The 13,141-nt window shown below is 44.3% G+C and overlaps 1 protein-coding gene across 6 annotated transcripts in view; it reads right to left on the minus strand.

Moving 5' to 3' along the window:
• The window catches only part of Cad89D (cadherin 89D), a 47,175-nt gene that overhangs the window by 9,114 nt on the left and 24,920 nt on the right, over window positions 1-13,141 (minus strand). For all 6 annotated transcript variants that reach the window (XM_026813205.1, XM_026813207.1, XM_026813204.1 and 3 more), the window contains exons 3-12: window positions 9,642-9,772; window positions 9,284-9,442; window positions 7,311-7,419; window positions 6,668-6,870; window positions 6,392-6,519; window positions 4,185-5,149; window positions 3,413-3,571; window positions 2,700-2,877; window positions 1,682-1,943; window positions 400-703 (exon numbers count right to left, since the gene is read on the minus strand). In XM_026813205.1, coding sequence (XP_026669006.1) covers window positions 400-703; window positions 1,682-1,943; window positions 2,700-2,877; window positions 3,413-3,571; window positions 4,185-5,149; window positions 6,392-6,519; window positions 6,668-6,870; window positions 7,311-7,419; window positions 9,284-9,442; window positions 9,642-9,772 — 2,598 coding nt within the window. The remainder of the gene's footprint in view (window positions 1-399; window positions 704-1,681; window positions 1,944-2,699; window positions 2,878-3,412; window positions 3,572-4,184; window positions 5,150-6,391; window positions 6,520-6,667; window positions 6,871-7,310; window positions 7,420-9,283; window positions 9,443-9,641; window positions 9,773-13,141) is intronic.

Raw genomic sequence — 13,141 nt, forward strand, 5'->3', positions numbered from 1 at the left:
GTAGAAGCGATAGCCTTTCTCCACTTGAGACATGGAGATCGTATGATACAGCAATTTAAGATTTAATAGTTTCAAAGAAGGCTCCAAGCAGTACATGAAAATGTACTATATAAATAACTTATGGCATCACGAAAGTATCAAATNTCGTCTTACGATAAAGAGAATTCTCGATATAATTTATTTGATTAATGTAACTTGGATAAATGTTTAGCCTTAACGATTATTATAATAGGTAAAGCTAGGAGCGTGCGTCGAGTAACACTCGAATGTAAGACTTAAAACTTTGTTGCCTGGTACATGCTTCCGCAGCAGAAACGCGTTTAGAACTTTCATTTGCATCCCTCCAGATAAACTTCGGTCCAAGTTCCGGCTTTATTGTTAATACAAGAGGCAACTTACCGCTGTCCTTAGCAACGATCGTGAAGCTGTAGTTTGCTTTCGCCTCCCTGTCCAGCGTGCGATCATCGATTCCCTCGAAGTATACCAAACCCGTTGTCGGATGGATTCGGAAAAGCTCGCTACCCTCGCCGTGAAGACTGAAGACAAAGTTTTGATTGATACCCTCGTCTTTGTCGGTAGCCGCGATGGGAATCGATAAGTTTATTTTCGTCCCGGCTGAACTATTCTCCAGAATCCGACCCTCGTACAACGGCACCGTGAATACCGGTGCGTGATCGTTCTCGTCGAGTACAATCACGCTCACCTAAAATAAAACACGACGCTTAAAAAAATAGAAAGAGAGAGAGAGAGAGAGAAAGCTGCTATAAAAATAAAACATTAAATAACTCAGTTTTATAATGCTCGATGAATATGCATTAAAAACTGTAATAACGGAACAGGAATTGCTGTTTATATCATTCAAAAGCTATTGTCAAAACCGTTATTATGTCTGAAAGTGATTTTAATTTACGTTTCAGAAGCACCGCGTCCATAAGAATAATAGAACGAGTAATACTTTGTGCGTTGGAACGTCACTCGTAATCCCATCTGTATAAATGTTAATAATTGCATTAATGCAAAAGAGGTCGCGTAAATAAGCCACTGCAATTTTATACATAGTCAGGTGTACGCGTATTTACGTGTAATTTTAAATATTTCAAAAACTCTCGTAGCCCTCGAAACGAAAGCCGAATTTATACACGCGTGACAAAAGATCCTTGAACCGTGATAGTAGAAACGCGGCGACCTTCGTTCGAATTTTTAAATTAAAAATTTTTGAACATCATCGCCCGTATCCTTGAAACTTGTATTAACTCCCACTAGCGTGTACCAGTAGTGGGATCTACAAACACACTGCGGTCTAAGGACGACATTCTGGACACCTGCCGACAAATAGACAAAAATCAATACGCTCATAGTCAGCGTATACAACCCGTCCTCCATTGTACACGTTTTCGAGTTCTTCAATGATATCTCCTAACGCACAGAATTACTTTGTTGAACTAATATAAAAAATAATGATATCACAATTTTTATATAAAAGTGTAATAAGCCCCAGCATTTAAATCAGGTGAAATATGAGGTAGATGTCCTAAACTTTCAAGATAGTCAAGAATTCCGAGCTTCAAAGTGATTCGAATTTCCACAATCTTGAGAAACTTCGATTTGTTCCGAAGTTCGGATTTGAACGCCCATCACTAATTATAATAACTCATCAATGAATTATCAGAAGCATACTAACTTGGAAGACTCCAACGCCTCGCGGGCTCTCCGCGATCACCGTGATGCTGTAATTCTGCCTGGTCTCGCGATCGAGACCATTGGGTGCGTAAAGGGCCCCGTCGTCTGTGATCGAGATATCAGGCACATCCTGCTGATTAACGATGAAGAACCGGGTGCCAACGGTGGCTGAGGCGGAGCTGTTTTGCGGAAGCACTTGCCCGATGTACGCGCCAGCCACGTTCTCCTTCACGTGGAACACCAGAGGGGCGGTGGTCGTTCCCCTGCAATCAAAGGACGTCGACTTTTTGGACACTGCCAGAGAGAGGGTGATCCTGACCTTTGACCTTTAAGCTAGACCGAGCGGGAATGGGACGACTCGCATCGATTGATAATGATCACTCTCTTGGCTGAGCTTCCAACCGGAGGGGGCGAGTTTTATGACCGCAATTTTTAAGTCGTGGAAAGAGACAGACAATAAAACTGGGGTGGAGGAATGAAAGGGACTCTGATATTTCACGTCGTTCACGGCTATTAACTATAAAAAGTTTCGATCATCATGTTTGTCTCGTTTCTTTGTTAGTTTTAATAGACGTCGGGGATCGAATAGTGACTTTATGGATTTTGTTGATTCTCTTTTTTCATCAAGAACATTGAGAGAGTATTGTTCGCAGTGAATGGGAATCGAAAACATTATTCCATATGATTTATGGAATACGTTTCACTTTTCCTCGGATCGAACGCCGTATAAAATGTACTCTTGCATACGCTCAAAGATTTTGTAAACAAAGTGAGGCAATATATCGTAAAACGCTGAAAGATGCGGGTGATATCTTCGTTCAGATTGTTCCTAAAAAATGTGCTCCTAAGTAAATCGAGCGTAGTGAACGCGGCCTCGTTTATCTGGTATCTGCATGGCGAATCTCGTCTCCCCCTCGTTACGTGGTTGAAACACAAAAACAATCTCGACAACCGCGTTTCACTCGATGCTCGTTAAAACGCTCTTGTCAGCATCGTCGTGCCGAGAGAGTTTCACTTACTTGGTGAAGATGCCCCGTTCGTCGTTAGGGTCGACCACGTGGATGGACACGTTTGTAATCAGCATCAGCTCCCGTTCGTCGGTGACGACCGCCTCAAAGTCGTAGGTCGACCGGTCGAATGTCTCGATCTCGTCTACGACGGTGATCGTCCCCGAGCGTTCCTCCACGGCGAACGGCACTGAAATCCCATCGCGTATGTATGCAGCATGTGTCACTTATTAGCTTCCAGCCAACAAACTTCCCTTCATGGCGCAGAGATTAGAAGTTACCCGTTTAACCAAAGCTTATTCGGTCGTTAGGCTTCTGAGAGGTCAAATAGCTTTTAACTCATCGTAACGCGAATTTCATGTCACGCTCGGATGTTCTGGGGGATATTAGACGTTTTTCTGAGAGGTACTACATCGAAAGATTGACTGCAGGATAATGATAAGTGCGATGTAAATAAAATTAACGAAGTATTCATGAAATATGAGTACATATTTTTGAGACACCCTATAGTTTTAAGTAATAACGTTATCCAAGGCAGTGTAACGGAAACAAGTCGGTACGGTAAATTGATATGGCAATTAAAGCCTTATTTTTCATAATTGTGATGCAAATGGGTTAAAAGTATTATCTGTGTGTACAAGTAATGCAATAATTATTAGGTTTAAAAATCCTAATTGAATATGGCAACACAGGCACTGGTTAATTTACTTGAGTTGAACGCTTACCACCCTCCTCGTAGCTGTGCAGCAGATCGTAGATCAGGTCGTTGGTCTTTACGGCGTCGTTCAAGCGGATTTGGCCAACGCTAGTGCCGACTGGAACGTTGGCACCGACCCAAAATTCGTAAGGGGCTCCGACGAAGTCCGGCTCGAGCGACTCTGGCCCTACGACAAGGAGGAGGACGAAATAAAACTTGAGATTTGTTTCCCTTTTACAGCCGGCGGCGGGAGACGGCACGCGCGTTCAGAATCGACGCCGATCATTTGAATCGCGATAAAAATTTCTTCTAACCCAGAAACATCGCGCAGGGTATTCCGCGCGGGGATATCGTCGGATTCTCTTTGTTGCACGTGTCGCGCGATAAAATTCAGAGTCGGATGCATGGAAAGTATCTGGGCGGCGACGACGACGACGACGCGACGCTCGAAGGAAATACCCTTGAGATGCGACGCGTAGATTTCTATGGAACGCGTCGCCTTGGACACTTCCCGGATTTCCGTGACTCGAGAAAGAAACGGGAGAACAGTTTCCAGAATAAAGAAATAAGTTTGCCGCGGACGAATCTGGATAATCCGGATCGGCTCTCAGATTGTTGATTCAGAAAATATTAACTGCCTGATTTTATATACAAAAGGATTATTGAGGAAAAATGAGCTACGAAGAATCTGTCGAAGGCGTTTCTGTCTTTCAATGCAGTTACATAATGAATAAAGCGTTAGAATTGTGCCTATGGAGAGACTATCGATGTCTAAAATAGAACAAAATAGTTAAACCTACCATCGGATCTGAGTACGTCGACAGTGACGACGGCTAGGGAAAATCTCCTCTCGCTGGGATTGGCCGGTTGATCCGCAGCCTCGACGAAGATCGCGTGTCTCCCCTCGAGGATCGGGCTCTGGGCGACCGTGATCATGCCAGTAACCTCATCGACCATAAATGGGGGCGTGCGCGCGGTCAAGTTCCCTGGCTTCTGCAGCCTGTACCTGACCATCCCGTTGGGACCGAGGTCGTCGTCGACTGCATGCACCTGTCCGAGGACCGTGCCCACTTTATAGTCGCTCCTAGCGGTCAGCTCGTAGAGATTTCCCGGCACGAAAATCGGATTGTTGTCGTTCGCGTCGAGCAGCGTCACTTCGACGTCGACGGAGGATCCGTTGGTTCTCCACGAACCGTTGCGATGGACGACGCTGGGCTTCCTCTCGATCGCGGACACCCTAATTCGCAGGTGATCCCGTTTCTCCCGATCCAAAACCGACTGGTCCCGCACCGTGAGCCATCCAGACCTCGGATCCACGGAGAACGCGCCTAAAGGGTCGCTCAGCTCGTAATCAAACTGCCCGTTCTCGCCTTGGTCCTTATCGGTCGCTATCACTTGCAACACGCTGAACCCGTTCGGTAGGTTTTCCACTATACTAATATTGTACAGAGCCACCTCGAACTCCGGGAGGTTATCGTTCAGATCGAGCACTTCCACCTCCACGCGAGCCACTGCTGTTTTTAATGGATTGTCCACTTGGGAAGCGTGAATCTGCAGCGTGAACGTGTTTGACGGTAAGTTCCGTTCGGCGTCCAAGTCGATGGGCCGTTTCAAGAACAGAGTCCCATTCTTCGGATCCAGATGGAAGAAACCACGCTCGTTACCAGATATTATGTCGTAGCGGACAGGCACGTTGATGTCGCGGTCCGAATCAGTTGCTTGGATCGGTGTGGTGAAATTAATTGGAATGAAGATTGGATATTCCNCGCGCGATGTGGCACAGCCTAGATCGCGGGCGTCGCGTGTAACAGCGACCGAGCAGACCCGCGCGCCGCGACGCCGAAGCAACCTGTATCGAGGCTTCGCGAACGAATTACCCGGCGCGGATTCGTCCTCGAGAAAACTGATTTTCTGAGGTCCGCTGCGTCCGTTTCGCTTTAACGGCTCTCCCCGCGAGGGACTCGCGTTGATGTCTTTTGTACGCGGACGGTCGTTTGTGGTTGAAAACGACGTTATTCCGGACGAGTTAACATTTTACGGCGTGATACCTTGCGCTAAATTGGACTCGAACTGTTTTTCGATGATGATTCCGTTCCATTTTCTCGAGAGCCAAGACAACATGCATTAAAAATGAACAGCTGTTACATTTCCGCGTTTAACCTTTAGCTCCGTCAACATTTAAACCCGTTATTATAAATCGGTTACGCAAAATGTCACGACCGCACGCTGAATCTAATCGTGGATAGAGAATCATCTCCGACAGTCTGTGGGCGTTAGAAAAATCGAGTTGAAGGGTTAACAAGCGCGATGCCTCGAATCAAACGGATGGATTCGCTTCGGCGAGAAGAGAGACGAGAAGAAGAAACACGCGTAATAAAAGCTACGTGACTGAAGGAAGCGATGCGCCTCGATGATCCCGTAGAAAGTTCGTTCGTTCGTTCGTTCGTCCGTCCGTCCGTCCGTTCCGTAATACTGCCTCATCGGCGATCATCTGGCATCGACGTGGTCATTGCCGGCGGATACGAGCATCTATCTGCCTATCTGGCAAAGCGCGAGGGAAACGGAGAACCCGCGTCCGTCTCGCGGTTGCGCAATCCAATAATCCTTCCCTGCTGGTTAATTATAACTGATTTTATGCAGCTGCGCCGTCCCGATATTTACCGTCGTGAAATTACACACAGCTTTACGCGATTGCGATGTTCCCGCTTGATGAACTGATTATCGCGTGGCACACTTTTTCAATGTTGCACGTTATTACATATTATGTACCAAGCAATTACTGCACAGTCCGATCTCGCAATCGTAGAAACGTTTCTATTCACGTCAACCGTACGTCCGACGTGTGTTACGGTTTATCGGCGATGGGTGAATAACCGAAAGTTCTGTAGGTGAGCTCCTAAATCAAATCCAACGTACACTCGTGCAAAAGCTGATTCGGTCTACACGGGGCGTTACAATACCATCCAACGCAATGCTTGTAAGCACCCATTTAAATCAAACGCTTACCGGCATCGGATAGAACTCGTAAATCTTCGCCCGGTACACGTCCCTCGTAAACTTCGGATCAAGATCGTCGTTGTCTACTATCGTGATCTTCACGGTCGTGTTGGTGCTTCTGGCCGGCACGCCGCGGTCCTGGAACGAGAACCCGGGCAAACGAGCCCGACAGTGGACAGCTCGTAATCGACGATAAGACTTTCACTTAGTTCAACGGTGGATCTTTTCTACGAGGAACATCGTCGGAACGAGGAGGATCGGGATATTCTCTCATGCGTTTACTCACCGTGGCTGCGATGACCAGCGTGAACTCGCGGTCGCCATTGTCGTAATCCACTGGTTTACGGAGTATCAGAGCGGTTCTATGCCCGGATTCCAAGGAGAATTTGCCGTGCTCGTTGCCCTTTACTATCGCGTAGTGAACGTCGCTGTTCGGCGTGTTCGGCTTGTCGCCATCGATCGCGTGGATACCGCGAAATATCGTCACGCCTGTGACACGAAAAACGAATCTCGGTTCACTGATCGAGATACACTTTTTTGGCTTAATATCATAGAATGGACTGAAATGTGAATAATTCTGTAATACGTTATTATTTTTTTTTAGACTGTTTTCTTATGCAATTGTAGAAAATGAACGAAAAGAGATCACTTTTTCTTTTTAATATTATAAGTTTGAAAAAGCGAAGTTAAAGTTTAATAATATTTTTACTGGTCGATAATTTGTGTGTGCATGAACGGAAGGTATAAAAATATCAGTATGCATCAGCGTAGCGGCAGTTTTTTTTTTAGCTAGAGCTCATCTTCCTCCAAAATTGAATTTCCGGGCGAGATACTGTTGGCACAGCTTCCCTCCCGGAAGTGAAGGATTTAACGTTTAACCGCGGGTCGACTCTTAAGGCTAGTTCGTACTCGCGTTAGATATATCTCACCGACTGGAGTAAGCTCGTCCACGGTTACGTGATAAGGCGCGTCGACAAATTGTGGGGCATGATCGTTTATGTCCTCCACGTAGACCGTCACTGACAGGTGCGACGTCACCTAAAACCATAAACGTTGTCATATCAATCGTCTTTAGCTCTGAAATCACATAACTCCGAGCAGCATCGATGTACCCTAATCTTTTCGATCATCATTTTATTGATATAGTAAGTTGCAATTTTGAAAAGAAATCATGAATCATTCTTAAAAATAAATATATCAGTTATTGCATAAAACTGCTTCCGGAAAGAACTGTACAATTTTCAGCATCTTTCACGATATAACAGATCTCGTGAATTTATAGTCTCACGCAATGTCTCCTGAGATACGTTATGTCAAGGCAACAGGAAATCCGAGATTTGTTCCGTCATTTATAGTTATGAGTCGCATAATGATATGTAATAAGCATAGTTCGAAACTAATTGTCCATATATTTCACAGAGAATCCCAGGAAACTTTCTACACGTCCATACTTATGTACAACATTTACGAAAATAATTAATAATAACGTATATGTACAACAGACAGAAATAAGAAGAGTAAAGAAGAGCAAACAAAAGGGAGATATATTTCCTCCGAAGGTTTTCATTAAAAATTTATCATCGACTCCACTTGAAATTTTTTGAATTACGGCGCACCGTGCGCGTTTATATCTCGCCGCTCGGTTCCTATTTTCTCTGTTCCATCCGCCCGGTTCCCTGAACTGGGGAAAGATAAAAGAAGGGAAATGGGAACTCCCGAAGAACTCCGCGCCGCGGACGGAATATACGAAGATGATGCATCGATACGCTCTCGCGCAAAGGTGGAGGGAAAAAGAAATGAAAGATGAGTAACAGCGAGGTAGTTAGGGATAGGGAGGAGAGCCGTTTCGCGGCTTTATGGTATCCATCCGAGGATATCGCGTTTGTACAGTTCCGCACAGTGGCGGATCGATTTTAATATTCCCCTCTCACTCCCTTCCGCCCCGCGCGCTCCCCGTTCCCCCGCCCCGCGTTGTCTTTTTCGACTATTCTAGCTTTCTCTCGGATATTTAATATCACAGACGCGTAGATCGGATGCGCTTAACGGTATTATTTAAAAATTCGTCGAGAATGCGTTACTGCACGAAAACCATTCGATTGTTCCTGGAGGTACAATTAAAAAAAAAAAAAAAAAAATGAGCGCGGTACGAGTACGTTTTTCCAGTTTTATTGCATACTTGCGCGAAAGCGGGACTGAAAGCTCGCATCCGCAGAGCTAGCGGATTAATTTCGAGGGAAAACGAAATCCACCGATGAAATATATATTTATAATCGTGATTAAAAATTCGTACGGTGACATATTATACACCTGACAACTTCGTTTATCACCGAGTAAGGGTATCGTGCGAGAATGTCTGAAATTGTTGCATTTGAATGTAGATCGTTTTAATTGTAAGATTTATAGAAGTGTCAATGAATAAAAATTGTAATCAGTATCGTAACGGTTTCTTTGATCCGCTGCATTCCAACGAAAATAGTTGCATAAACGTTTATCAGCACGTGACAGAACTATAAAACCGGTAGCGAGAGCCCGTTCGTCGTATCGAGACCGGTACCTGACTGCACGCTCTAATTATTCCTGCGTGCGCAGACCGCGTACGCCCATTATAAAAAGCTGCCGGTCGTCCGTGGGGAAAAAGCGGAATACATTTAGGAGCCTTCGGGGTCGTTAGCTCGATTGCTCGAAATTTTCAGTAATTTCCATCGGCACAAATGAACGTCTTATACGGGCTCTCACGCGGTTTTAACGTTAATGCGGCAAATTCATTAACCGTTTAATTATGTCTGCGAAGGAAAGCCGGTTCGGAGCCAGGGGGGGGAGGGTGGAGCTCAGGGAAGCGTAAAACGACAGGAAAGGTGTTTTACTTGATGTTGGAAGCGATCGAACACTTTCTACAATTTACCAGGGAATCGCCGTCGTCGGAGTAATCGCAAACCACCCGGAACTTCAGCAGATTTCTAGGTATCTCCGTGTCGACGAGGTCCTCCAGCGACTGGGCCAGCACCAGGGAGACGTGCGTCTCGTTCGACTCTTTGTAAGCGAAGAAACGGGCATCCTCGTCCTGTAACAGTTACGATGAGTTACAGGTTAATCGCCGCGTCGTCATGTGTTCGTTCAACGGTAAACGCCGAGCGCTGAATATAATTATTGTCTCATCCGTACCGTTAAACGGTAGACAAGATATTAAAGCGCAATCATCTGTCTCGACATAGAAACCGAGATTATCTTTTTACTCGCGCGAGGAAGTTCGAGATACATACTTTGTCCACTGGCATAATCGACACGTGACTTCGTGGGTGAGCCTCCAGCGACAAGATTTCCGTGCCCTTCGCAAGATTCTCTGGCACCCTGACGAATTTCAAGTACTCTCCTACTGGGTAGAACTGACATCCTGTGAAAATATATAAAAATGTGCAAATACGTTGTTTGAAAAACAATTTTATTTGTAGGAGATATGTTCTATTGTCTGTAATAAATGTTTCAAGTGGAAATGGAGCTCGAGAAATAATCAGATACTTTCTAGCAGCGATTCTCCATCGAACTTTCCCATTTCCCGTAACCGATTCCGGCTGTTTTACTTCTTTTCCTCCGCTCCGTTCATCCATTGCAATCTATTCCTCGGCGGACTAGATTTTCACATCGAAAACATTAATTATTAGCAGCCGTAAAACTGGCTGCGAACGCGTTTCGCACGAGAACTCGGCGAGACGTAGGGCGTGCTTGTTAGTGAAAGGACTGACGGAGTTTCTGCGGCATTATAGTTAATTTGGCTATCGAACACTATCCCGATTAAAGCTGATAGACCGTGGCGGACAGGTTTGACGTGTTACACCTTGCCACGATATTTTTCGTTTTTAAAGATTCAAATCGATAAGCGATATGTGCGAAACGTGACGTAATTCGAACGCAAGCTTTCAACTATTTTTTTTTCCAAGTTCATTTACAAGCTAATTTCGCTTGGCGCGGGAGTCAGAGCATTCAGTTATCTTCGCGTAATATCTAATTACATAATAACAAGTCCATTAAGAATTAGAAACACGTAGACGTAACGCGATGAGAAAGTAATTAGCTCTCGCTAATAATTGCGTCGGATGTAAATACGTTTACAATGTTAATTAGGCATGAACATCAAACCGACAAGCGCGTAGATATTATAATATTTCTTATATTATTTTATTACAACAGGTACACATTTTTATATATTTTATTACCATTTTCTGTTATATCTAACAAAGCTTGACTTCCATTTCTCAGTGGAACAGCTCTGCTATCATTATCGGCGTTACGAAACTCGGCTCCGGCACGCGCCATTAAGCGCTCCGCGGTTGAATTAAGTGGCACGGGTTTCTTCAAAAATCCCAACGCGTTCCGTTGAAAATGTCGACAAGTATCGGACTGAAATGGCCGCGGAACAAGTCCTGCTATCATTTTTACGTCACGTGGAAAGAAAAGAAAATCGTGTCGCGGTTCACTAACGGAATATTTTTTCAACGGCGTCCGAACCGAAGGGGACAATTCCAAGACCGGTAACGTGAATTCTGGTTCGCTTTGGAAACGCATTTTACACGGACGACGATGTCCATCCTTCGGAAAATTGGAAATTGCCATTGAAATTTCTTCTGAGAGAACAAAAACTATCCAGTATTTTACAGTATTCGCTCGTTAGTGAGATCATTTCGTTTTTACCTAAGAAATATCTACACGACTAAATGCATTACAGTTATTACACATTCCTTTGTTCGGATGTTCCAGATTTCAGCGTTAATTACAATTATCGACTGACGTTTATGTAACCTATTGTCTCATCTGTAATGAATGAATATAAATTGCTCGTGAAGTGAGGTACGTGTGAAACTGTGCGGTAACGTAAAATTAGTAAAAAGTCTGTAGAGAAGGGCAAATATTTTCTGCAAGAAGCTGCGTCACAATTTCTAATCACTGTTTTATTTTTCTATAATACTTCTATAATCGCTAGTGAGTAGAAATTGAGGCGTGAACAGGAATTGGAACATTTATCTTATTTCTTATAAATCGAGCAAATTAAACAAATTCTTATTAAAATTGTAACATCTGGAACGTTGAAACCTATCGTACATAACTCGGTGCTCATAAAAATCATAATAAATTAGCATGGGAAGAGCGGGACGCGTGAAAAGACTCTTACACTCGAAGCACCGAAAACCGTAACGCGGCAAGGCAGCCGAAATGAACCAGCTAACGAGGCGGACGGATGGCAGACGGTTGTACGCGCGCGGTATACGGCGGCCGCAGATATGTTTCACCGCGTGAAAACCGGCCGGCCGTACCGCGCTTTCATCCGCCACGACGGCCGCCCGCCGGGACGGGACGGAACGGGACGGTACGTGCGAGGCGTCCGCGGGAGCTTCGTATCTCAAGTGGATCCCGAGTTGAATCCAGTTCGCCGGCGCGGTAACTCGACTAATTAACTCGCCCCGGAGTGGACGGCCGGCGTAAAACATTGTTTCCGACTGCGAAAGGGAAAAGATCCGAGGGACGATACCGGGCGGCCGAACCGCGGAGGAAGTTACCGCCGTCTCGCCATCCTGCGGTAGATCTTATCGAAATTTATTCAGTAGCCGCGATCTGGCCACCGCGTTGTCCGGTGATTTTCACCGTTTTTCAGATCCATTTCCGTGATAGCCGGCTGTGAGAACCGTGGAACGGTCACGATTTGTTCGAGTTGCGAGACAAAATCATTCCGATCGAACGATAACAAAGAACATCTGTAAAAATGAATCTCTACTACCACTAAACCAATAAATGCAATAAAATCTTGTATAGAAAATAAAAATGAAAACTTGTCATATTATTAAACTCGTAATTATTGTGAAAGCTGAGGTAAAAATTATAAATGTACAGAAATTGCCAGTTTAACGTTAAACACGAAGAGATATTGGTTTTCATCAAGAAAAGGAAAACGTGCCTTGATAATTTATTGCTGCATAATTTAATAAATAAATAATTGATACTATGAATGCAAGACATCCGGATGTTTTGGTAAGAGAGAGTGAATAATTCCTCCGCGTTTTGCTTATAGTTCGTGAAGGCGAAACATATGTAGCGTGAACACGTTTGTAGGAAAACTGAACGAGGAGGCGCAAACTTTTACGACGCCGTCGTCCTTGACACGGAACTTACATATGTTTAGTTTTCGGGAAAACTTATGGCTATCCTGTACTTTCCTCGTATGATCTGAGCCCAGAAGAAACTGGGAAATTCTGAGTCGAAGGTTGTTCAGCTCGCGGCAGAAGAAAATTATCGAAATCATTAAAATAAAAATTATTGCCTTCATAATTGTATATAATAATCGCTCGTACTATAAGAAATTCAATTTGAAGTGTTTCACATCGTTTATAATCGGTTGTCATAGCTACAGCTTATCACATCTGCGAACAATTCTTCCCAAGAGCGTACGAACTTGTCCAGGCTTGTTTTTCTACTATACACTCTTGAGAATTGCATGGGTTTAAAAGTTCCGAGTTTACGAGACTTTCAGTGGAACGTCTTTAGCATGAAATGCATAAAACATGCTTGAAAGTGACTAACGCACCAGTAAGTATTTTCACAGAAGCCAATTTCTATCAGATTAAGATACGCGTTTGTAAATATTATAGAAATCAATCCCGGACAAAACGGTAATGGAACGCTACTATTGCTATCATTTCTATCTAAAAAAAACAAAAAGAAAAAAACGATACGGTATCAGCTCCATCATTTCCGCCACGAATATATGAGTCAG

The sequence above is a fragment of the Ceratina calcarata genome, unplaced genomic scaffold (genome assembly GCF_001652005.2).
Source record: "Ceratina calcarata isolate Rehan_Ccalc_2016 unplaced genomic scaffold, ASM165200v1 scaffold316, whole genome shotgun sequence".
Classification (NCBI taxonomy): Eukaryota; Metazoa; Arthropoda; class Insecta; order Hymenoptera; family Apidae; genus Ceratina; species Ceratina calcarata.